Genomic DNA, 27258 nt, shown 5'->3' with positions numbered 1-27258 from the left:
GTCCTAGACCTGTGATGGGGTGCAGCGCTTCTGGAGGGCGGTGTTTGACGAACTGGAAACAATAGTTGGACTACGATTAGACTTTGATAATAATAGCACTCCTGGGATGGGATAGACAGCTACCGAAAATATTCAGAAAGTTGCTGGTGATTGGGTTGCTACTAGCCAAGAGGTGTATTGCTGTGCGATGGGACAGGGGGCCGGTCCTAACAGTGCAAGACTGGCACAGAGACATGGTGTACTGTAATACACAAAAAGACAATTATAGTGAACTGCTCCCCCCAACAAATAGGCCCGCAAAACATTGGGATGTCTATAGGCAGTATCGGGGAGGCAGAGGCAGGTGACGGTGTGATAGATGACAAGAGAGCTGAAGTTGTGTGCATTTGACTGGTCCTTTGGTGTCACGCGCAGATGAAGGATTCCGAAACAAACGCTGAAACCAATGTCTGCATTTCATAAATTTGTAATATTTGTCAATCTTTACAGCACATGACTTGCAGTTGCATATTTGTATGTGAACTATTAAAAGCATAAAGTAAAAAAAAAAAAAAAAAAGACTATCCTGTCGAGGGACACCTGAGTGGTGGATAGTGAGGTCTGCTTAAGGGTCAATATTTCTGCTAATGTTGCTAAAATTGTGGGAAATAATTTTGATTCCCGAATAGGGAAAACTCGTGAACAATTTACATCTCTCCTTGGTGGGTAGATGCAACAGTGTGAAAATGTTAGTTCTATACTTTTTCTGTGCCATCCCTTTGGAAATGGAGAATTAATGGTTTAAAAAACTTGAGGACATCATGATAAGATTTTTATGGGCTTACGCTAAGACTATGGGGAGCACTGAGGTTCCTCCTCATACTCCCACAGGAAAGGGGGCGTGGGCAGTACAGAATCTTAAGCATTATTACTGGGCTACGATACTCCAACAAAGCCTAATTTTGCTTCAAGACAAAGATGAAGTATTGGGAGCAGTAGAAAGTACTCCCTCGCCCTTTGAGTTACTACAGGGGAAAGTTGCATGGGGTGTTTGTGGAGGGAGTCTGAAATTAGTTACTTTAAGAAAGTCTGATTTAAGTACCTGTAGGGGGTTTTAAAGGTCTGGTATGTGGTTCATATAAATCTAGGCATTGGTTTATTGGATTTCTGTACACCATTGAATAATAATTCTTTATTACCAGATAGATTTCAAGATCCTTGTATTTCTTTGCGGAAGGTGCTCGGCCTTAATAGGTTGGAGGATTTTTATTCTTATTCCGGCATTATCTCTTTGGAGGAACTCAAAAGGGAATATAAGGTTGGTCATAGGGAGTTCTTTAAATATCTTCAAATCTGTGACTTCTTTAGCAAGAAGGGAGCTGGTCTTTCCGGGTTCTGTAGAGTGGACCTAGTGAATCTTCTATTAAGTTGAAGGCTGTGCCCAATAAAAGAAATATATGATTTTCTGAATCTACTCATGAAGGATGATCTTGATAAACATTCTGAGAAGTGACAGGAGAAATTAGCTACCTTAAATGCTACTTTCTCAATCTGTCTTTCTTAATGCAAATTTACAGGTCCAACATTATAAAACGTGTTTTGACCTGTATCACATGCAGCAGAAGATAGCTAGGTGGGGTGGGGATAAAAGGACTCAGTGCCCAAGATGTAAACTCAGTTAGCTCTCTACCGTGGAACCAAAGTAGGTGACAGGAAAAAAAAAAGCTATCAAAGTAATCCCATATATACTTGTGATTTTTTGCCAACATGATCTGCATACACAACCTCTTACAATATGAACAAATAGGAGGGGACATGGCCATACTCAGTAGCCTATGTTATACTGTCATTGATTAGGGGTGGGTGGAACTCCATGGAGGTACATAAAAACTCCGCAAGATTCAGCGGAGATCTGCGAATGGACAGAATTACGCATGTTGTGCTGCCCGTGTTGATTTTTATCACCAGCAGCTCGTTCTGCACTGATAAATCAGAGCGGACTGCACCACATGGCATGCCAGAGGGTGCTGCTTCTTGAGTTGATTTTGCTGCTGCTCGAGTAGGTTTTCTACTTGAACGACAGCTTTCTGACCTCCAACAGTCGCTACTGCCTGCGATTGCCCACATTGGGGAAATTTCACACATGGTGACTCCAAATCTTGCTAACGCTCACCAACTTACTGTTGGTGAGCTTCACATGAAAACAAAAAAAACTCTGCCATGCAGTGGTTAGCAGAATTTGGCAGCAACTCCGCATTACATGCATAATGTGGAATGGCCAAAACTCTGCCACCTCAGCCGACGGAGTTGAATTTATCGCCCATCCCCATTGATTGACCCTATAAATGAAGGTGTTGGTGCATCTAAGTTTTACTTCATGTGCAAAATATTCAATCCTCAACTGATTCACAGAGTCATGTATTGTATGAATTTGGGGTCAAATGATCAAATAAACATTTTGATAAATGAATTTTCAAATGAGCAAATCGGCTTTCATACGTAGGTTCTCAGAGGTAGTCTTTGAGTGGGAGGGTGGGTCTATTGGCATATGTTAATGATGACACATAGCACAAGGTAGTCAGCAAACTGTTTCAGGTAGTTTCCCTACATACAAATGTCTGGAGATGTACTACTGTCAAGAGTAGGAATATATCCATTTTCATTTTAATGGAGAGGAAATTCTCCACCGCAAAAATTATTTCCTGTAGAAAAAAATAGCAAGCTCAAATGCCCTTTAGCATGAAATTTCACCAGGCCCATGTGTAATTTCATGTAGATCTGTGTTATTAGGCAAACCATAGCTTCTGTAATTTCCTGTTCTGCTTAATCTTGCACTGATCAAACTGTATTTGTGGTGTGACTGCATGCACTTCACAAACAATATTCACTAGGATGGAAATACTGGGAAGCAGTTATCTCATGAGCCTTTTACATGCCAGGCTTTCTTTTGCATGCAATTTTCACGCAGTCACACTTCCATGTATGTGAAAACTGCAATCAGTGCTTTATTTGTAAAAGATTTAGGGGGGTCATTACGACCCAGGCGGACAGCGGAGAAGGGGCGGTAAGACCGGCAACAGGCTGGCGGTCTATTTTTTGCAATTATGACCATGGCGGTTACCGCCAGGGCGGAGATGACCGCTGGGCTGGAGACCTGGGTCTCCAGCCCGGTGGTTGTCACTATACCACCGGCGGTATTTGGACCCGGCTGACGGCCATGGATTTCATGCGGTTTGGAACTGCCATGAAATCCATGGCGGTAAGCACTATCAGTGCCAGGGAATTCCTTCCCTGGCACTGATAGGGGTCTCCCCCACCCCGACTCACTCCCCTACACCCCCCAAAGGTGGCAGGACCCCCCTCCCCACCCCGACCCCCAACATCACATCACTCATTCACACACGACATGCACGCAGGCACCACCAACACACATACACTTACACACACCGACATACATGCCAACATCCACACACACAGTCAGACACGCACACCCACATTCAAACATACACGCACACATCCATACAGACATACCTACAGACATAGACGCACTCATTCCCAAACACACAACACCCCACAAGCATACACGCACTCACACACACCCTCTACATACACACACGCACACCCCCATGCACGCACACAACACACAACCCCCCCCTCCAGTAACGGACGATCGACTTACCTGGTCCGTCGATCCTCCGGGAGGGGACGGGATCCATGGGGGCTGCTCCTCCGATACCACACCGTCAACAGAACACCGCCACGCTGAATCACAGGACATGATTCGGGGGCGGTGTTCTGTTGACGTGGCGGTGGAGGTGGAGCAGTCTGAAAAAGGACGGAGAGCCGCCAACAGTCATAATACGCCGAGCGGAAAACCGCCATCACTGGCGGTCTTCAGCACGGCGGTCCCTCGGCGGTCTTGACAAAAGACCGCTGAAGTCAAAATGACCCCCTTAGTGCCAGGTGCAGAAGTGTTGCTCAGAAGCAAGTAGCCAGTGCTGTCAAAGGTGTTGAATAACGTAGCTGTGTATTCTTGATTTTACCTGATGCCTCTTTGACCCACCACCAGCTTTTCAACGTCTCTATCTTGTTGGTTTTTATCCCAGGTTTATCTCTTTGTCACTGTTTTTTTGTATTTTACTTCCACGTCCTTATATTTTTGACTGTACTTTGTGTGACAGCAATGTTGCTTGAGGTTGTAAGAGGAAGCACTGGTGACAAAGTTAATCATTTTTTTAATTACTTCTCTGTGTCATTGATGGAACCTTTTGTTTGTACCATGTTTTCTAGAAGAACCAAATGTTAAGTGTGATCAAGAGAAACTGCATAGTCATCGAAGAGTTAAACGTCGAGAAAAAAAATTGGATGGTAAGATATGCTATGCCAGAGGAGCAAGTCTACTTCTTTAAAGTATCTTAAACTACCAAGCAAAGGCCCCGATTCACAAAGGAAAAGGTAGAACATAAGTCTAACTTTACTACTTTTCGATATTCACAAAGGTAAAGTTGGACCAAACGTCTAACTTAGACCAAAAGTCTAACTTTACTACTTTTTGGCATTCACAAAAGTTAAACCAAAATTCAAATTTAGACCAAAAGTCTAACTTTGCTACTAGTAAAGTTAAACTTTTGGTTTAACTTCACCTTTGTGAATACTGAAAAGTAGTAAAGTTAGACTTTTGGTGTAAGTTAGACTTTTGGTCAAAGTTAGACATTTGGTCTAACTTTACCTTAGTGAATCAGGTCCAAAGTATTTGAATTAAAACATTTGTAAATTTACAGTGTTCATGATCATTATGTATTGTTCATGGGTGGCTTTTTCTTCTACTGTATATTAGAATTATTGTAGACAAAATGCTAATAATGAAAATAAAGTAACAATAAAATACAAATTAAAAAAACTCTTCTGTAAATTGCGAACCAGTAAATAAGCATTAAGGCAGTCCTTTAGAGAACATAAGAACAGCAGATGTTTGGTATTATTATTATTATTATTATTACTATTATTATTAATAATAATAATAATAATATTGTTATTATTATTTTGATTTTGCATTTCGGGACTGAGATGCATACTGTTTATAGACACTTGTACCTGAAACAGAGTCAATAGGAAATTACAAAGAATGAAGGAAAATGCTTGGAATTCACAGCAACCATGGTTTGGGCAGCAGCCACTTTTTGGCAAGAACAAATTGTGACTAGCAGAATCTTGTAGAGATCAGAAGCTAGTATACAACATCATCATCTACAAATAGTGATTGTGATGCAAAGCAAATGGACTGGGAAGGAACTTGAATTTTAATTTGTTAAATGTAGTGGTTTGCGCAGCCAGCCCACCTTTAATTTGATCTAGAAGTCGACCAGCAGTCACTGGAAGTTTATCAATCAATGGCCAAACTGGTTCTAATTAAAGCAGCAGAATTTGTGGAACTATCTATTATGAACATGAACTTCCTGCGTTTCTTGTGAAACCTAGGATGAAAAAATTGAGTTCCTAAACTTTTCTGAAGGTGGATCTTTTAAGTTAACATTAGGAGTCTTGCACCCCAGTTAAGATGTTTTGAGCAACCTTGTTTGCCAACATCTAGCCAGCCTTTATGTCAAGAGGAAAACAGTGTTAAAGTTAACTTACAAGAAAACAGCACATCCTTTTTACCTCCTCCTAGCAATCGTGAAGAAATACAGGACATATGCATGGAAAAACTACGCCAGGTCACAGATACAGGAATATAGGGAAACTCCATGAACTATGATTAAGACAGTACTTGAAGTTTAGTCTTCATTTTGGTAATGAAAACTTTGAACAAACCCAATTCCAAAGAGTTTTATTACTTTTCAAGGGGGCAACTCTGCCTTTAATATTTTGGTGGTGAGCCATAAGTTTGTTCAGTGGTTAACATATAGTTTTATCTGTGAGGGCAGCCTACTATTAATACATTTCATACCTTAGTACCTGATTTATATCTTGTCAGATGTGTCCGGGCTCTTGAAAACTGACAGCCCATTCGTCCGCCGTGGAACTGTTTGCCCTCCCAATTTATATGTTGGTGGTATGACAGACATAACCATCAAACCTCTGCCATCTCCATTGCGTGCAGACAGGAAAGTAGCAAATAAATGCTGCTGACAGAGGAATTTCAGCCGAACTCTGCCGGTCTAATTATGGTGTTGCTTGCCATTGACCTAACCATGGTTTAAACACTACACCTGACTTGTCATATTCTAACATACAAAAGGGCTAAGCTCACCTTACCTACCTTTCCAACTTAATTTTTTGCCATGAACTTCATGTTGCAAGGCATCACTTACTTGCTGCTTGATATGGATGCCGACCCACAACTTGGCCACTGTAGTAGGAAGTTTGTGTACTTAAAATTGTATTTTTTTAAACTTGCTTTTATTTAACTTACCCGTTCCGCTTTGTCATGTAGTCTGTTGATTTTCAGAAATTTGCAATAGCAACATTTATAATTACTAACTGAATACAGTGTGATACATATTTAGTTGTGTTCTGTTCCCCTGAAGTGAGCATTGTTATTTATACATCCTTGTACACATGTTCATCACATACGCATTCATGTCCCAAGTAAATGTGGTGTAAGCTTCCATCACTATTAGCCAAGCGCACACCAAATATTCAATGTAGAGTTGGCTTAAAACATGAAACATTTTACGTAGACTTATTTATGTATGTTGTAGTGACTTTATATTGCAGTTTTTAATCTGTATTACATATGTTAAAATGTCACTAACTCAGTCATCATATCTATTAGGTCACTTTACCATTTTTTATATTTCTAAAACCTGTTGCACTTTGCCCTCTCAGAAGGGTCAGGGTCACCCACCAAAGAGTTTGGCCTTCACCCCTCCTGCTATTTAAACATGTTTATGTTTCCTATTAGGACTCTGGACTCTTTAGCAATGCATTGCAAAAGTGATTTAGGTTACTCCTTTTGTTAACACATATTAACACATGTTGGCACATTTCATGCTAAGTTCCAAGTAAAATGGTACTGCATGTATTCTGGGCGTGCATATTAAATGCTACTAGCGGGCCTGCAGCACATGTTGTGACAACCACTTATGAAACCCTTTAAAAAATGTTTCTGCCCTCTGTGCAGTTTAGAAATGCTAAATTCAATTTGCAGAATAAAAATTATGACAAACATAAAAAAGTTATAGACTTTTGTTGTTTGCCCTGAGAAGGATAGTGCTTGTTGCTTGTTCGTTGACTATCCCCTCAAGCACTACCCCAAATCCTAATAAACATGCGTAACCTTAATTTAATTTAAACATTAGATGTCTCATGTAATTCAGTTTGCCATGAGATTTCAATGTTGTTGAAAAGCCATATCACATCATATTTCATATTAATAATCTAGAAAACAATTCAGTATGTACAAAGTATTCATGTATTAAAAGCAATTATATTTGTAACTTGTAAATTTGTTCAACTCAAAACATGGTGAAAATAATTTTTTTAAATAAATGAGATACCTCTCTCAAAACCAAAGTCATAAATAATGTGTTTCTAAAGACAAACACAATAAAAATCAAGAAATCCACAGTTGTTGGAGGTAGCATCGCAGCTACACATCTTGCCTCCTAGGTTCATGGTACATAGTAGCAAAACCTTCTCCTAAAGAGGCTTGTTTTACTCTTTGAGGAGGTGGAATCCCTGCACCTCAAATAATTATTGGGGGGGGGGGGGTTCAGTGGTTTGGGAGGAATAGTGGTGCTCATTACTATCAACTTATGTCTATATCTGCTATTTGAATTGACATTGTGGGTTTATCGTTATAGATTCAGTAATTAGATCCTTCACTCTGCATTCCACCTATCAAAAAAGGAAGCAGGGATATTATGTAAATCTATTAAATAACTGTACCAAATTAACCCTTACGATATAAGCAGTCAGCAGTACTAAATGTTGGTTATTATCTTGTTGAAGCTAAGAAGAGACCAGAAAATCCAGATGTAGCGATTCAAGCCCCGCAGTTCCAAGCTATTCTGGGAATACCCTGGCTAGAGTCTCACAATTCTGACATAGATTGGAGTCATAAGTTCACATTCTGTTCTGCCTATTGTAACAAACCAGCAAGGAAGGAGGAGGCTGGCCTGGCTTGTAGTGGGTACCAGAGGTACTTACACCTTGTGCTAGGTCCAGTTATCCCTTATTAGTGTAGAAGAGGGGTTTCTAGCAGCTTAGGCTGATAGAAGGTAGCTATGGCAAAGCAGCTTAGGCTGAACTAGGAGACATGCAAAGCTCCTACTATACCACTTATATCATATGCATAATATCATAAGAAAACACAATACACAGAGTTACTAAAAATTAAGGTACTTTATTTTTATGACAATATGGCAAAAGTATCTCAGTGAGTACCCTCAGTAAGAGGATAAGTTATATATGCAAGATATATGTACACAAACCAAAATTAGGTAAGTAATAGCAAGAAAAGTAATGCAAACAGTGTAGAATTACAAAAGATTGCAATAGGAGCACATAGCTATAGGGGCAACACAAACCATATACTCCAAAAATGGAATGCGAACCACGAATGGACCCCAGACCTATGTGAGCTTGTAGAGGGTCGCTGGGACTGTAAGAAAACAGTGAGGGTTAGAAAAATAGCCCATCCCAAGACCCTGAAAAGTAGGTGTAAAGTGCACCTACTACCCCCATAGAGCACAGAAGTCGTGAGAGGGGAATTCTGCAGGAAGAACAAACACCAGCAATGCAAAAAAAGTGGATTTCCGGGCCTGAGTACCTGTAAGACAAGGGGACCAAGTCCAATAGTCGCAACAGTGTAGAGAGTGGGCAGGAGCCCAGGAAATGCCAGCTGAAGGTGCAAGGAAGCTGCCACCGGTTGGAAGAAGCTTGGAGTTCTGCAAGAAACAAGAGGACTAGGGGCTTCTCCTTTGGAAGATGGATGTCCCACTTCGCGATGAAGCTTGCAGACGTTTTTCCCACGCAGAAAGACCGCAAACAAGCCTTGCTAGCTCCAAGGGTTGCGGTAGAGGTTTTTGGGTGTTGCTGTGGCCCAGGAGGGACGAGGATGTCGCCACTTGGAGGAGGAGACCGAGGGGGCACCCAGCAACTCAGGGAGCCCTCACAGAAGCAGGCAGCACCCGCAGAAGTACCCCAATGGGCACTTAGAAGAAAAGTGAACCGGAGTCCATGCGTAATCACAAAAGGGAGTCCCACGACGCCGGAGGACAACTCAGAAGGTTGTGCACTGCAGGAAGGAGTGCTGGGGACCCAGGCTTAGCTGTGCACAAAGGAAATCCTGTAAGAGTGCACAGGAGCCGGAGAAGCTGCAAATCACACGGTACACAGCTTTGGAGTCTAGTGTGGGGAGGCAAGGACTTCCCTCCACCAAACTTGGACTGAAGAGTCACTGGACTGTGGGAGTCACTTGGACAGAGTTGCTGTGTTCCAGGGACCACGCTAGTCAGGATGAGAGGGGACCCAGAGGACCAGTGTTGCAGTCTTTTGGTGCCTGCGTTAGCAGGGTGAAGATTCCGTCGACCCACGGGAGATTTCTTCAGAGCTCCTGGTGCAGGGTGAAGGCAGGGTAGCCCCAGAGCATGCACCACCTGGAAACAGTCGAGAAAGCCGGAAGGATTAGGTGCTACAATGTTGCTGGTAGTAGTCTGGCTACTTTTTTGCGGTTTTGCTGGCGTCCTGAGCATTCAGCGGTCGATCCTTTGGTAGAAGGTGAAGAGGGAGATGCAGAGGAACTCTGGTTAGCTCTTGTATTCATTATCTGAAGAATTCCCCAAAGCAGAGACCCTAAATAGCCAGCAAAGGAGGTTTGGCTACCAGGTTAGGAGGATTGGCTACCAAGAGAGGTAAGAGCCTATCAGAAGGAGCCTCTGACGTCACCTGCTTTCACTGGCGTCTCAGAGCAGTCCAGTGTGCCCCCAACACCTCTGTTTCCAAGATGGCAGAGGTCTGGGACACACTGGAGGAGCTCTGGGCACCTCCCCTGGGAGGTGCAGGTCAGGGGAGTGGTCACTCCCCTTTCATTTGTCCAGTTTCGCACCAGAGCAGGGCTGGCGGATCCCTGAACCGATGTAGACTGGTTTCTGAAGAGATGGGCACCATCTGTGCCCATCAAAGCATTTCCAGAGGCTGGAGGAGGCTACTCCTCCCCAGCCCTTCATACCTATTTCCAAAGGGAGGGGGTGTAACACCCTCTCTCAGAGGAAATCCTTTGTTCTGCCTTCCTGGGCCAGGGCTGTCTGGACCCCAGGAGGGCAGAAACCTGTCTGAGGGGTTGGCAGCAGCAGCAGCTGCAGTGGAGACCCCGGAAAGGCAGTTTTGCAGTACCCGGGAACTGTGCTAGAGACCCGGGGGATCATGGAATTATGCCCCCAATACCAGAATGGTATTGGGGTGACAATTCCATGATCCTAGACATGCTACATGGCCATGTTCGGAGTTACCATTGTGACACTATACATAGATAGTGACCTATGTATAGTGCAAGCATGTAATGGTGTCCCCGCACTCACCTCAACAATGTGGGGGCACCTTGGCTAGTGCCATTGTGCCCACATACTAAGTAACTTTGCACCCCACCTTCACCAGGTGAAGGTTAAACATATAGGTGACTTATAAGTTACTTATGTGCAGTGAAAATGGCTGTGAAATAATGTGGGCATTATTTCACCCAGGCTGCACTGTCAGGCCAGTGTTAGAATTGTCAGAGCTCCCTATGGGTGGCAAAAGAAATGCTGCAGCCCATAGGGATCTCCTGGAACCCCAATACCCTGGGTACCTCAGTACCATATACTAGGGGAATATATGGGTGTACCAGTATGCCAATGTGAATTGGGCAATTTAGTCAATAGCCTGTTAGTGACAAATTTGGAAAGCAGAGAGAGCATAACCACTGAGGTTCTGGTTAGCAGAGCCTCAGTGAGACAGTTAGGCATTACACAGGGAATACATACAGGGCACATACTTATGAGCACTGGGGCCCTGCCTGGCAGGGTCCCAGTGACACATAGACTAAAACAACATATATACAGTGAAATATGGGGGTAACATGCCAGGCAAGATGGTACTTTCCTACACATATCCCAAAAAAATAGTAGCAATATCGTCAGAAGTAGAGGGCCCAACAATTCCAAGATTCAAGATATAGCAGATGTTTTTGATAAGCAACAGGCTTTTATTCTCCTTCTTCATTACTCATATGATTGTCAAATAAATCTGATTTCTGGAGCCCATATACCATGCAGTAGAATCCATGCATTGATTGAGAAAGAAAACATCCATCTTAGGGAATATCTAGATGAAATGCTACATATAGGGCTTATCAGGCCATCTCATTCTCAAGCCTCATCCACCTTATTCTTCGTACTAAAAAAGGGCGTGAGTTACATCTCTGTATAGATTATAGAGCACTCAACTACGTCACAGTTAAAGAATCGCTATCACTTACCTTTAATTTCCAGCCTGTTTGATCAAATTAAGGCGGCAAGAGTTTCACCAAGTTAGACCTGAGAGGTGCCTATCACCTGGTGTGGGTAAGGGAGGGTGGTGAGTGAAGGACGGCTTTTCGCACCAATTGTGGCTTGTATGAATACCTAGTAATGCTGTTTGGGCAGTTTAACACCCCAGCTGCTTTTCAGTTCTTTATAAATGAGGCATAGGGGGATTTTTTGGATATGTGTGTTGTGACTTACCTTGATGACATCTTAATATACTTCCCTTCCATGACAGAACTTGAGAAACATGTTAGTGCCATATTTAAACATCTAGGGGACAATAGACTCTTTGTCAAACTTGAGAAATGTGAAGTCCATACTCTCAAGGTTTCTTTTTATGGTTATATTCCATTCCGACAAGGAGTTAGCATGGACCCACAAAATGCTATGGCAATCTTGCATTGGAAGTCACCTAAATAAGTGAAAGACGTACAAAGTTTTCTAGAATTCACCAACTTTTGTCGATATATTTTTTTTCCATAGTAGTTGCCCCCATAATACAGCTACTAAGAAAGGGGGAAGTGTTTAAATGTACTGAGGCTGCGGAACACGCCTTCCAGCATTTGAAACAGACTTTTGTAAATGCTCCCATCTTACAACATCCTGATACCACACAACCATTTATAGTAGAGGCAGATGCATCTACTGTAGCAGTTGGGGGAGTTTTATCACAAAGAAACAGGCCAGGTCCACCCTGTAGCTTATTTCATTCACAAATTAAATCCAGCTGAAGCAAACTATTCTGTAGGTGAAAGACAGGTCCTAGCTATAATAAAAAAAGCTTTCGAAGGATGGCAACATTATTTAATGGGTGCCTTACATACTGTCACTGTTATCATTGACCCCAGAAACCTTAAGTTTTTAACTCTGCCAAGGCCCTGTCTATGAGAAAGTTTAGATGGACCCACTTCTTTTCTGCTTATGATTTTTTCATACAGTTTCAGGCAGGGAGGCAGCATGAAAAGCAGATGCATTATCACATCTTGGGCTTGAAGTGGTTGAGCAAGAGACTGAAAGTCCTCCGATCATAACCCCTTGCTGTATCTTAGGGGCCATAATTTCTGAAAAATCCTTTTTGACTCAAGTAACTGCAGCACAGCAAACCAGAGAAGCTCAGGAGAGTATACAGACACATGATAACAAGCTATTGAATGATGTGTACTATGTGCAGAATGGTCTATTTGTTCCTACAATCACCTTACAGCAACAGGCATTGCAATGGTGTCATACTCATTTACTTTCAGGGCATCCATGGGAAAAGAAAATTATCAATTTGGAAAAGTGTAATTTCTGGTGGGCTACACTTGTGACTGATACTAAGCGGTTTGTACAACAATGTACTGCATGTGCTCAAAACAAAAGCTTACACCAAGCACCTGATTGTCTATTGCACCCACTACCCACTCCTCCACATTCATGGCACACTATATCCCTATATTTTATATCTGAATTGCCAAAGACAGACCATGACTAAACTGCAGTAATGGTCAAAGTAAATATGTTTTCATGGCCCATTTTACACCTTTACCTGGTTTACCGACTTCCTGGGCATTTGCAGATGCTTTTTTACAGTTCATAGAATGCTTACATGGTTTACCATCAGTAATGGTGCCTGATCGAGATCCTCAGTTTATTTTTAAATTCTGGAGAGCCTTGTGTGGGGTTTTACAGATAGAGGTACATTTGTCCACTGGTTATCACCCACAAATGGATGGTCAGGCTGAAAAGGTGAATCAATGTTTAAAGCAATATATCGGGTGCCAGGCGTTAACTGACGCTGCAGATTGGGAAACGTTTTCTTGGGCTGCGGAGTTTGCATACATATTATTCCACCAAAGTCACTCCATTTTAATGCAATTATAGTCTACATCCCTGTTTTTTTGTATTCATCCACTTCTGCCACAGAAGTCCCTTCAGGTTAAGACTATGTAGCCCAGATAAAAGACTTCTAATGAACAGCACAAGTCAATTTGGATCAAGTAAAACTGCATTTAAACGCAACGCAGACATACATCGGAAAGCAAGTCCTGAATACCAAGTTGGAAAGCAGGTATGGCTATCCACACAACATCTCAATTTGGAAGGCCCACACAACATTCAACCAAGGTACATAGGCCCATACCCATTTGTCAAAAAATCAATGATGTTGCCATGAAATTGGAATTACCTCCTTCAATACGACTACACCCACTGTTTCAGTTGTCTTTATTGAAACCAGCTGCCCCTAGAATGAAACTCCCTAACAATCCCCCAGCCATTGTCGTGAATAACAAACCTGAATTCAAGGTCATGGCAATCTTGAATTCTGAACAAAGACGTCATAAATTGTATTATTTGATCCACTGGAAGGGTTATCACACTTGGGAACCTGCATGTCATGTACATGCCCCTCGCCTTGCCGTCTCTTTCATAGTCGACATCTTGATAAATGGGGAGGACCTTGGGTAGGGTGGGAACACCACTTACATGACTTTCCAGCGAAGCGGTCCCTATAAGAAGGTGGAGCGCGTAGCCTTTAAGACTGTACGCTACACCAGGAATGACTGCTGGTCATTAGCGAAGATTTTCTTGCCTGCAGAACCAACCTGTATCCTGTTACTGGCACTGCGGTCTGTCTCCTTGAGTTTTGCCTGCCCTCCATGTCTCACTCCCTTCTGGTTCCTCTCATGTTTCTCTTTCCTGCTGTGTTGGCATCAGGCTCATCCAGGTCGCGGCGGTTCCTCGTCTTCCCTCCTCCAGCTGGATGATTTCATTGCACTCTGCAAAATAGTAGCAAAGGAACACATTGAGAACAACAGCAACATCTACAATTTGGTAATTTTAGGAAAGTACCATCCTTCTTCTCATGTTACCACCAATTTCTTCCTGATTATCAGTGTGTTTTGTCTGTGTCACTGGGATCCTGCTAGTCAGGGCCCCAGTGCTTATGGTTTGTGGCCTACATGTCAGTATGTTTTACTGTTTTGTCAGTATGCTTGACTGTGTCACTGGAGTCCTGCTCTCTCTGGGTCCACATTTGTCACTATAATCTTGTGACTACTTATTTGACTCCAGATTGGCATACTGGACCCCCTTATAAGTCCCTAGTATATGGTACCTAGGTACCCAAGGCATTGGGGTTCCAAGAGATCCTTATGGGCTGCAGCATTTCTTTTGCCACCCATAAGGAGCTCATACACACACTTCTTCAGGACTGCCATTGCAGCCTGAGTGAAATAGTGTAAGTGCTATTTCACAGCCATTTTCAGTGCACCAGGTCACTTATGAGTCACTTAAATATCTAACCTTCAGGCCCTGAAGGTTGGGTACATAGTACCTGTATGTGAGGGTACCCCTGCAATAGCAGAGGTGCCCCCACGTCGTCCAGGCCCATTTTCCGAGACTTCATGTGTACGGTACGCCATTATAAGTGTGCACTAAATATAGGTCAATACATATATGTAGCTCCACAGTGGTAACTCTGAATATGGCCACGTGAGGTGTCTAGGAACTGCAAATTGTACCCAAAATCCCATTCTGGTATTGGGGGACCAATTCCATGCAGCCTGGGGGCTCCACCATGGACCCCCAGTACTGCCAAACCAGCTCTCTGAGGTTTCCACTGCAGGACAGGCTGCTGCCACCTCACAGACAGGCTTCTGACCTCGTTTAGCTTGAGCAGCTCAGTCCCAGGAAGGCAGAACAATGCATTTCCTTTAGGAGAGGGGTGTTACACCCTCTCCCTTTGGAAATAGGTGTTACAGGCATGGGAGGGGTATCTTCCCAGAGCCTCAGAAAATGCTTTGAAGGGCACAGATGGTGCCCTCCTTGAGTAATCCAGTTTACACCAGTTCATGGACTCCTAGTCACTGCTCTGGCACAAAACTGGACAAAGGTAAGGGAAGTGACCTCTACCCTGTTCATCACCACTCCAGGGATGATGCCCAGAGCTCCTCCAGAGTGTCCTTGGGTTCTGCCATCTTGTTTTCAGGATGGTCATGGAACTCTGAGAGCATCTGAGTGGCCAGAGCCCTCAGGTGACTTCAGAGACCCCTCCTGATAGGTTCTTACCTGGTTAGGTGACCAATCCCCCTCTCAGGGCTATTTAGGGTCTCTCCTCTGGGTGTTTCCTCAGATTCGGTTTTGCAAGACTCCAGCAGGAATCCTCTGCAACCTCTGCTTTACCTTCTACTGTCGGATCAACAGCAGCACTGCTCCAGGAACTCTACAACTGCAATAAAGTATCCAAGAAAGCTACTGCAACTCCTGCCAGCAACTGCAACAGTTTCCATGTTGTGCATGCTCCAAGGACTGCCTGTCTTCATTCTGCACCAGAAGAACCAAAGGAATCTCCTGTGGAGTGACAAAGTCACTTCCCTGATTCAGCAGGCACCTCTCTGCAGCAAAGGCTGGTACCCTGGGTCCCCTCTCCTGATGACAAGCATGGATCCTGGAACACAGGTGGTGGATTGAAGTGACCCTGACTGTCCAAAGGTCCAACTGTCCAAATTTGGTGGAGGTAAGAGCTGGCCTTCCCGAGCCAGACAGTACCCCTGTGCATGGCATATTTTGCAGCTCCTGGGGCTTCTGTGCACTTCTCCAAGAACTCCTTTGTGCACAGTGTAGCCCATGTCCACAGCACTCTACCCTGTGATGCTCAGCTCCCTGAGTTGTACTCTAGAGGTGTGGGACCCCTTTGTGTAGTGTTGTGACAACTGCATTTTGCAACTCCTTTGTCCTTGTGTCCTGGAACTCTGGTGGGTGCTGCCTGGTCTTCCGAGGGCTCGCTGAAGTGCTGAGAGCCCTCTCTGTCTCCTCAGTCTGAGTTGAGACCCCCAGGTCCCTCCTGGGTCCAGGTAGCGCCTTTTGCCACCAAACACGTCTTTTGCGTGAGCCAAGGCTTGTTGGCGGAATCCAATGTCGAAAACCAGCCTGCATACATCTACTCGACGTGGGACATCTCTTGCATCAAGCAGGAACCCGCAGCTATCTTCTATGGAGCAGATCTGCTCTTTTCTTCCAACCGGAGGTTCCACTTTTGCACCTTCACCTGGGTAAGCAGGGGCTCCTGTACTTCCTGGACTCTTCATCTGTTCTTGGACTTGGTCTCCTCTCTCCATAGGTCTTCAGATCCAGGAATTCATCACTGGTGTCTTGCAGTCTTGCTGGTTGACAATTATGGAAGACCATGAGGTGGTCTGGGGTCCACCACCACTTGGGACTGGTCTGATGTGGAGGCCTCAGAATTTAATGCAGTAGTGGCCTCCTCACCAGGCATCTTAATCACTGTGCCACTGGGTCCCTCAAGGTCTACAGCACCTACTTCCGACTCTCAGTGGCATCCTGTTCACCGTGTTCTTGGCCAACATCTGCTTCACTAGCTCAGGAGGATTCTTATCAGAGCATGAGATAAATATGAATTTATATGTGCATTTCTTATAAAAGATAAAGTATTTAACAAGCAAATGTTCTAACAGAAAATAATGACACTGTACTAGCTAACAAAATACAATTCCTACACTCTATACGTTAAAAACGGAATTACACTTTAATCACATTTAACTGTTTGTTAACATGGATTGATGATTATTGCATGCATGCATTAACCTTTACTATATAAAAATAGTAAATTATCCATTCCAGTAACTACTTAACATGATACGTTATAAAACGGCTCACAGTACAAAAATGTATAGGAGCTTTCACTAAATCACACTTCTTTAAAATGTTTCCAACAAATTGAGAGTCTTTAGCAGAAAAACTGTAAACAATAGCATCCCACGTAGTTTCACAGTTAGAAGTGATAAAAACAGACTTAGATTAAGTAGACCCAGACATAGACAAATATGTTCAGTAGATATGTTTATGACCACAAAGATGTCAAAACTTTGCAGCAAGCAGTTTGGATTCCAAGAGCCTTTGAACAGACTTAGGGGTATAATCATAAGGCAAAATATTAAATACTTTAGTTTACAGCCATGCTTGAGATTATAAAATATGGTATTCTTTTTTTATGCTGGACTATGGGTCGGTTGTATAAAGTGCATGTCTATATTTCTTTGAAGTGGACAGGTCAGCAGCTGTCGCACGCTGACTCATGATGCAATTTATTCGTCTCTTGCACTTGATATGAGACAGTTCTCTTAATAACAGGAAGTTGTTTTCCATAATTACCCTATTGATCCTCATAAGATTCAGACCTGAAGTGTTCTGGTCCATGGTAGCCAGTTTCTGTATATTGAAAACCTCATACAATCTAGTTCTGCATCCATATATTATTAACAGATATAATTTATCATAATAGCAAGATATCTAAAATTTAGCTTAGCGATGCTAAGGATAATTCCAATCTTTTTTCACTTTTTTGGGAGGAAGAACATGAATTCAATAAAAACCTGATTTCTTTTACATATATATTTTTTAAGTCATTGATAATTCTCTCTGGGAAAACGACTGATCCGTAAAGTAAAGAAGGTAGTAATTTAAATTCTGTTACCTTTAGCGATTAACAAATTTCAGGGCCCCCATGGGTATTTGAAACTATTTTGACTACCTGCACAGTATATAGGGCCTTGGTTTTCAGGTTTGAGATGTGATTTGACCATTTTAACTTATTGTGCACTGTTATGCCTAAAAAGTTGTATGTTGTGATTTCCTCAAGAACGTGGTTCTCAATTCTTAAGCTTAGACAATTGAGAAATTTACCTTCAACTTCAATTAGTTTTATTTTTCCAAAATTGACTTTTAGGTCATCTCCTGAATTAAATTTCTGTAGATTTGATAATTGGATTTGTAAACTTGATGGGGTTGGAGAAATTACGATTATATAATCTGCAAAAGCCAAAAAGCTGATTACCCTTCCTCCTAACTAGGTGAGAGTGCATCACTGTGGTTTAAAAATGGTGACAATGAGAACAAGAAGCAGAACAAGAGTACAGCTTTGTTTAAGGCCATTGGCAGTAGAAATTTCCATTGACACAAATATTTTTGTTTACTTAACCTGAAGCAAAGGTCTTGTCTTGCAAAATTATTAGGAAATGTAATAGAGTCCGATTGATTCCTCATTTTCTTCACTTGTCCCATAGTTTGCGCCAAATCACTTTGTTGAATGCAGATGAGTAATTCACATAATAGATAAAAACACCTAAAATGGCGAATTAAGGTGTTTTTACTGGACTAGTAGCCTTGCTATCTCATTCCATATCTATAAGGCCATGAAAATTCATGCAGGGTGGTTTAAATAGCCTTGTAGATATGGAGCTGCAGTGTGCGCCGCAGGAACTTCAAAAAAGTGACGCTGTAATGTAGTAGAGGGGCTAATAAAGAAGCAGGACAGGACATACAAAACACACAGAACATGAGACAATGAACACTTACAAGGATAAAAGGGTGAATATTGGGTTCAATAGGCACTTAACTGAGCCAGCTTTCCACAATTAATTAATTCACTATTGATCCAGTAATGAATGCTTCTGGTGTAATGCTCCCTCCCCTCCACCTGTCCAAACTAATTGGTTGCTACCACTGCTGGATGAGGCAGGACAGGTTGACAGGCCACAAACAACCAGAAATAATTTATAGATTGATGCAGGGCCTCATGAGCTGCCTGGAAGGCCAGAGAAGGCGATGACAGTACACCAACAGCAATTGACTTCACAAAGCAGCATGAACGCCAATAAAGCAGTGTTGGTATGACCTCTCGGTGACGATGATGGTGATGGAGTGGAGCTCAAGCACTGGAGCGCTGGTGTTCTTGGCTTTGGCATGGTGGCTTCTGGCATGATTTCCTACTCCAAGCAATGCTGCCTGTAGGAAAGTAGCCTCTTTCTAGCCTTGTTACCCCCACTTTTGGCCTGTTTGTGAGTATATGTAAGGGTTTTTTCACTGTCTCACTGAGATCCTGCTAGCCAGGGCCCAGTGCTCATAGTGAAAACCCTATGTTGTAAGTACGTTTGTTATGTGTCACTGGGATCCTGCTAGCCAGGACCCCAGTGCTCATAAGTTTGTGACCTATATGTGTTCCCTGTGTGGTGCCTAACTGTCTCACTGAGACTCTGCTAACCAGAACCTCAGTGGTTATGCTCTCTCTGCTTTCCAAATTTGTCACTAACAGCTAGTGACTAAATTTACCAATTCCCTTTGGCATACTGGTACACCCATATAATCCCCTAGTATATGGTACTGAGGTACCCAGGGTATTGGGGGTCCAGGAGATCCCTATGGGCTGCAGCATTCCTTTTGCCACCCATAGGGAGCTCTGACAATTCTTACACTGGCCTGCCACTGCAGCCTGAGTGAAATAACGTCCACGTTATTGCACAGCCATTTACCACTGCACGTAAGTAACTTATAAGTCACCTATATGTCTAATCTTCACCTGGTGAAGGTTGGGTGCCAAGTTACTTAGTGTGTGGGCACCCTGGCACTAGCCAAGGTGCCCCCACATTGTTCAGGGCAAATTCCCCAGACTTTGTGAGTGCGGGGACACCATTACATGCGTGTACTATACATAGGTCACTACCTATGTATAGCGTCACAATGGTAACTCCAAACATGGTCATGTAACTTGTCTAAGATCATGGAATTGTCACCCAATACCATTCTGGTATCGGGGGGACAATTCCATGATCCCCCGGGTCTCTAGCACCGAACCCGGGTACTGCCAAACTGCCTTTTCCAGGGTTTCCACTGCAGCTGCTGCTGCTGCCAACCCTTCAGACAGGTTTCTGCACTCCTGGGGTCCGGGCAGCTCTGGCCCAGGAAGGCAGAACAAAGGATTTCCTCTGAGAGGGGGTGTTACACCCTCTCCCTTTGGAAATAGGTGTGAAGTGCTGGGGAGGAATAGCCTCCCCCAGACTCTGGAAATGCTTTGGCCCAGATGGTGCCCATCTCTGCATAAGCCAGTCTATACCAATTCAGGGATCCCCCAGCCCTGCTCTGGTGCGAAACTGGCCAAAGGAAAGGGAGTGACCACTCCCTTGACCAGTACATCCCAGGGGAGGTGCCCAAAGCTCCTCCAGTGTGTCCCAGACCTCTGCCATCTTGGATTCAGAGGTGTTGGGGGCACACTGGACTGCTCTGAGTGGCCAGTGCCAGCAGGTGACATCAGAGACTCCTGCTGATAGGCTCTTACCTGTCTTGGTAGCCAATCCACATTTGTTGGTAGCCAAACCTCCTTTTCTGGCTATTTAGGGTCTCTGCTTTGGGGAATTCTTCAGATAACGAATGCAAGAGCTCATCCAGAGTTCCTCTGCATCTCCCTCTTCACCTTCTACCAAGGATCGACCGCTGACTGCTCCAGGACGCCTACAAAACCACAACAAAGTAGCAAGACGATTACCAGCAACATTGTAGCGCCTAATCCTGTTGGCTTTCTCAACTGTTTCCTCGTGGTGCATGCCTTGGGGTTAGCCTGCCTTCACCCTGCACCAGAAGCTCCGAAGAAATCTCCCGTGGGTCGACGGAATCTTCCCCCTGCTAACGCAGGCACCATGAGACTGCAACACTGATCCTCTGGGTCCCCTCTCATCCTGGCGAGAGTGGTCCCTAGAACACAGCAACTCTGTCCAAGTGACTCCCACAGTCCAGTGGCTCTTCAGTCCAAGTTTGGTGGAGGTAAGTCCTTGCCTCCCCACGCTAGACTGCAAAGCTGTGTACCACGTGATTTGCAGCTGCTCCAGCTCCTGTGCACTCTTCCAGGATTTCCTTCGTGCACAGCCAAGCCTGGGTCCCCAGCACTCTGTCCTGCAGTGCACAACCTTCTGAGATGTCCTCCGGCATCATGGGACTCCCTTTTGTAACTTCGAGTGGACTCCAATTCACTCTTCTTCCAAGTGCCTGTTGGGGTACTTCAGAGGGTGCTGCCTGCTTCTGTGAGGGCTCTCTGAGTTGCTGAGGGCACCCTCTGTCTCCTCCTCCAAGTGGCGACATCCTGGTCCCTCCTGGGCCACAGCAGCCCCCCCAAAAATGTCTACCGCGACCCTTGCAGCTAGCAAAGCTTGTTTGCGGTCTTTCTGCGTGGGAACACCTCTGCAAGCTTCATCGCGACGTGGGACATCTGTCTTCCAAAGGAGAAGTTCCTAGTCCTCTTCTTTCTTGCAGAACTCCAAGCTTCTTCCAACCGGTGGCAGCTTCCTTGCACCTTCAACTGGCATTTTCTGGGCTCCTGCCCCCTCTCAACACTGTTGCGACTATTGGACTTGGTCCCCTTGTCTTACAGGTACTCAGGTCCAGAAATCCACTGTTGTTGCATTGCTGGTGTTTGTTCTTCCTGCAGAATCCCCCTTTCACGACTTCTGTGCTCTCTAGGGGTAGTAGGTGTACTTCACTCCTACTTTTCAGGGTCTTGGAGTGGGGTATTTTTCTAACCCTCACTGTTTTCTTACAGTCTCAGCAACCCCCTACAAGCTCACATAGGTTTGGGGTCCATTCGTGGTTCGTCTTCCACTTTTGAAGTATATGGTTTGTGTTGCCCCTATACCTATGTGCTCCTATTGCACCTATTGTAATTCTACACTGTTTGTATTACTTTTCTTGCTATTACTTACCTAATTTTGGTTTGTGTACATATAACTTGTGTATATATCTTATCCTCTCACTGAGGATATTCACTGAGATACTTTTGGCATATTGTCATAAAAATAAAGTACCTTTATTTTTAGTAACTCTGTGTATTGTGTTTTCGTATGATATTGTGCATATGATATAAGTGGTATAGTAGGAGCTTTACATGTCTCCTAGTTCAGCCTAAGCTGCTTTGCCATAGCTACCTTCTATCAGTCTAAGCTGCTAGAAACACCTCTTCTACACTAATAAGGGATAACTGGACCTGGCACAAGGTGTAAGTACCTCTGGTACCCACTACAAGCCAGGCCAGCCTTCTACATTGGTTGTGCAGCGGTGGGATAAGTACTTGTAACTACTTACCACTTTGTCATTTTGTACTTTTCATAAAAGAATCATATACCAAACAGTTCAGTGTATGTACACTTAAAAAAAAAAGTTTGCTTTTCTTCTCTCAAACTTTTTACAAAGTTCTGAAAAGTTTCCTAAAACCTCTAAAAGATTTCTAAAAGTTAGACAAAGTTTTTTCTCTGTTCTGTAAAAAGTTCTGAAACTTTTTCTTCCTTCTCACTATCTCTAAACCTTTTGCTACCATGTCTGTGGTAGATTCAGCTCTTAAAACTGTCAATACAACTTATGACAATTTGAATTACAAGAGCCTAAGGAGTCTCTGCTTAATAGAGGTTTAGTGATAGGAAAGAACCCTACAAAAGAGTTTCTGTTTAACATGCTTATTGTAAATGATGAGTCCCAAGCAGGCCCATCAGATGAGAGGTTAATAGAAGGTTCCCATTCTGACTCGGGAACACCTTGAGGAAGGTGGGGAGGGTTCTGAACAGGATTTGCCCCCTAGCAGGACACCCAGTAATGTTGGTAGTAATGGAGGTTCCTGTCACAGTAGGGCATCCTTTATTCCTAGAGGCCAAGTTACCAGGGTCCAGACAGTTAGGGAAAGATCTCCCTCTGTAATTTCCAACTTGTCTTCTGTGTCAAAGCATTCCCAACCCACCCACCCTGAGGATAACTTGTTAGAAAGGGAACTCAAAAAGCTGAGGGTTGAAGAGACCAGACTGAAGGTTAAACAGCAACAGCTGGCCTTAGATAGGGAATCCCTAGACCTTGAGAAGGAAAGACAGAGGTTGAGGTTTGGACCCCAGGGTGGCAGCAGCAGTATTCCTGATAGTAATCCTGTTGGAGAGCATGATTCCAGGAATCTGCACAAGATAGTCCCCCCTTACAAGGAGGGGGATGACATCAACAAGTGGTTTTCTGCACTTGAGAGGGCCTGTATGGTACAGGGGGTCCCTCAAAGGCAGTGGGCTGCTATTTTGTGGCTATCTTTCACTGGAAAGGGTAGGGCTAGGCTCCTTACTGTTAGAGAAAGTGAAGCTAACAATTTTACAGTTTTGAAGGATACACTCTTGGATGGATTTGGCTTAACAACTGAACAATACAGGATTAAGTTCAGAGACACCAGAAAAGATTCCTCTCAAGACTGGACAGACTTTGTGGACTGTTCAGTGAAGGCCTTGAAGGGGTGGTTACACGGCAGTAAAGTATCTGACTATGAAAGCCTGTATAAACTTATTCTGAGAGAGCATATTCTTAACAATTGTGTGTCTGATTTGTTGTACCAGTACTTGATAGACTCAGATCTGAACTCTCTCGAAGAATTGGAAAAGAAGGCAGACAAATGGGTCAGAACAAAAGTGAACAGAAAAGTTCATACAGGAGGTGACAAGGATGGCAAGAAGAAAGATGGTGAGAAATCTCAGGATAAGCATGGGGATAAGGGTAAAACCAAAGATCCTTCTTCAAATCCTAAACACTCTTCAGGGTGTGGGGATAAAACAAATTCATCCTTTTCTTCACTGAACACACACATCAAAAAGCCTTGGTGCTTTGTGTGTAAAAATAAGGGCCATAGGCCAGGGGATAAGTTCTGTCCTGAGCTTACCACCACTAATATGTCAAACTCTAGTGCCCCTAGCAGTAGTGGTAATAGTGGTGGGACTTCTGGCAACAGTCAAAGTAAGGGTGTAGTTGGGTTCACTTATGGTTCCATCATAGAAACTGGGATAGTCAGTCCCAAGACAGTTTCTGTTACACCTAGTGGCATTGGCCTTGCCACACTGGCTGCTTGTCCCCTTACAATGGATAAGTACAGGCAGACAGTTTCAATAAATGGTGTTGAGGCCCAGGCCTACAGGGACACAGGTGCCAGTATCACTTTGGTGACTGAAAACCTAGTGTCTCCTGAACAACACATTATTGGACAACAGTACAAGATTATGGATGTCCATAACTCCACTAAGTTTCTTCCCTTAGCTATAGTTCAGCTTAGTTGGGGTGGAGTTACTGGGCCTAAGCAGGTGGTAGTGTCACCTAGCTTACCTGTAGACTGTCTCTTAGGTAATGACCTAGAGCCTCAGGTTGGGCTGAGGTAGAGTTTCATACCCATGCAGCCATGCTGGGTATACCTGAGGAATTGCTTCCTCTCATTTCTACTAAAATGAATAATCAAAGTAGAGAAAAAGGCCTGAAAACTCAGGATCCCTCTCCAAAAACAGGTATAAAGGGCTTCATAGTATCCCCTACCCACCCTGCCATTCAGGATGACATTCCTTTGGTAGGAGAAACCTCTCCTGGGGTGGCACCTGTAACAAGGGAACCATCAACTGGCACAGCTGAACTCCCTGAGGTAAAAGTACATCTCTGTGGGATAACTAATATTGATGAGGAAAAGGGCACCATTTTAGATAACATGGAGCATTCCTCCAAACCTCCCAGAGAAACTTTAGTGCAGAAACCCTACACTGCCTCACAACACTTAGGACAGCAGCCCTGCCCTAGTGTGGAGCTCATAGGACAGCATCCCTGCCCTGCTCCAACTCAAGAGAAACAGCATCCCTGTTCTCTCTTACAGCATTATGGACAACGTTTTTGCCCAGCTATGGCTTTACTGAGACAGCATCCCTTGCTGGCATTCTCATCACTTGATATAGGTCCAGTGGACATATCCCACTGCTCTAAACTAAAACTTACTGATAGGAACTCTGAGAATACATCTTCACATTCTTGACTAGCTAAATAACTTCAAACAGGATGGTTTACATCCCCACAGGGAAGTAACCATATGGTGGATGATAAAGGGAGTAACCAGTCTATTGCAGATCTACTCTCCACTTATCACCACTTAGACAATAAAGACTCAACTGGCCAAGGTTAGCCTTATTGTCCTTCGTTTGGGGGGGGAGGTGGGTTGTGTAGGAAAGTAGCCTCTTTCTAGCCTTGTTACCCCCACTTTTGGCCTGTTTGTGAGTATGTCAGGGTGTTTTCACTGTCTCACTCAGATCCTGCTAGCTTGGGCCCAGTGCTCATAGTGAAAACCCTATGTTGTAAGTATGTTTGTTATGTGTCACTGGGATCTTGCTAGCCAGGACCCCAGTGCTCATACGTTTGTGACCTATATGTGTTCCCTGTGTGGTGCCTGTCTCACTGAGGTTCTGCTAACCAGAACCTCAGTGGTTATGTTCTCTCTTCTTTCCAAATTTGTCACTAACAGGCTAGTGACTAAATTTACCAATTCACATTGGCATACTTGTACACCCATATAATCCCCTAGTATATGGTACTGAGGTATGCAGGGTATTGGGGTTCCAGGAGATCCCTATGGGCTGCAGCATTTCTTTTGCCACCCATAGGGAGCTCTGACAATTCTTACGCAGGCCTGACAGTGCAGCCTGAGTGAAATAATGCCCACATTATTTCACAGCCATTTGTTACTGCACATAAGTAACTTATAAGTCACCTATATGTCTAACCTTCACCTGGTGAAGGTTGGGTGCAAAGTTACTTAGTGTGTGGGCAAAATGGCACTAGCCAAGGTGCCCCCACATCGTTGAGGGCAAATTCCCCGGACTTTGTGAGTGCGGGGACACCATTACACGAGTGCACTATACATAGGTTACTACCTATGTATAGCGTCACAATGGTAACTCCGAACCTGGCCATGTAACATGTCTAAGATCATGGAATTGTCACCCAATACCATTCTGGTATTGGGGTGACAATTCCATGATCCCCCAGGTCTCTAGCACAGAACCAGGGTACTGCCAGACTGCCTTTCCGGGGTTTCCACTGCAGCTGCTGCTGCTGCCAACCCCTCAGACAGGTTTCTGCCCTCCTGGGGTCCAGGCAGCCCTGGCCCAGGAAGGCAAAACAAAGGATTTCCTCTGAGAGAGGGTGTTACATCCTCTCCCTTTGGAAATAGGTGCGAAGGGCTGGGGAGGAGTAGCCTTCCCAAGCTTTGATGGGCACAGATGGTGCCCATCTCTGCATAAGCCAGTCTACACCGGTTCAGGGATCCCCCAGCCCTGCTCTGGCACGAAACTGGACAAAGGAAAGGGGAGTGACCACTACCCTGACCAGTACCTCCCAAGGTAGGTGCCCAGAGCTCCTCCAGTGTGTCCCAGACCTCTGCCATCTTGGAAACAGAGGTGTTGGGGGCACACTGGACTGCTCTGAGTGGCCAGGGCCAGCAGGTGACGTCAGAGACTCCTTCTGATAGGCTCTTAACTGTCTTGGTAGCCAATCTTCCTTTGTTGGTAGCCAAACCTGCTTTTCTGGCTATTTAGGGTCTCTGCTTTGGGGAATTCTTCAGATAATGAATGCAAGAGCTCACCAGAGTTCCTCTGCATCTCCCTCTTCACCTTCTACCAAGGATCGACCGCTGACTGCTCCAGGACGCCTGCAACAAAGTAGCAAGACGACTACCAGCAACATTGTAGCGCCTAATCCTGCCAGCTTTCTCGACTGTTTCCTGGTGATGCATGCTCTGGGGGTAGCCTGCCTTCACCCTACACCAGAAGCTCTGAAAAAATCTCCTGTGGGTCGACGGAATCTTCCCCCTGCTAACGCAGGCACCAACAGACTGAAGCACTGGTCCTCTGGGTCCCCTCTCATCCTGACAAGCGTGGTCCCTGGAACACAGCAACTCTGTCCAAGTGTCTCCCACAGTCCAGTGACTCTTCAGTCCAAGTTTGGTGGAGGTAAGTCCTTGGCTTCCCCCCTAGACTGCAAAGCTGTGTACCTTGTGATTTACAGCTGCTCCGGCTCCTGTGCACTCTTCCAGGATTTCCGTCGTGCACAGCCAGGCCTGGGTCCCCAGCACTCCGTCCTGCAGTGCACAACCTTCTGAGTTGTCCTCCGGCATCGTGGGACTTCCTTTTGT

General features: G+C 44.3%; 1 protein-coding gene across 1 annotated transcript in view; it reads left to right on the top strand.

Moving 5' to 3' along the window:
• The window catches only part of C10H16orf89 (chromosome 10 C16orf89 homolog), a 640978-nt gene that overhangs the window by 588926 nt on the left and 24794 nt on the right, over positions 1–27258 (top strand). The window contains exon 7 of the mRNA XM_069210520.1: positions 4270–4347. Within this exon, the coding sequence (XP_069066621.1) occupies positions 4270–4347 (78 nt within the window). The remainder of the gene's footprint in view (positions 1–4269; positions 4348–27258) is intronic.

This window comes from Pleurodeles waltl, chromosome 10 (assembly GCF_031143425.1).
Source record: "Pleurodeles waltl isolate 20211129_DDA chromosome 10, aPleWal1.hap1.20221129, whole genome shotgun sequence".
NCBI classification, from domain to species: Eukaryota; Metazoa; Chordata; class Amphibia; order Caudata; family Salamandridae; genus Pleurodeles; species Pleurodeles waltl.
This window is presented reverse-complemented; position numbering and strand designations above follow the sequence as displayed.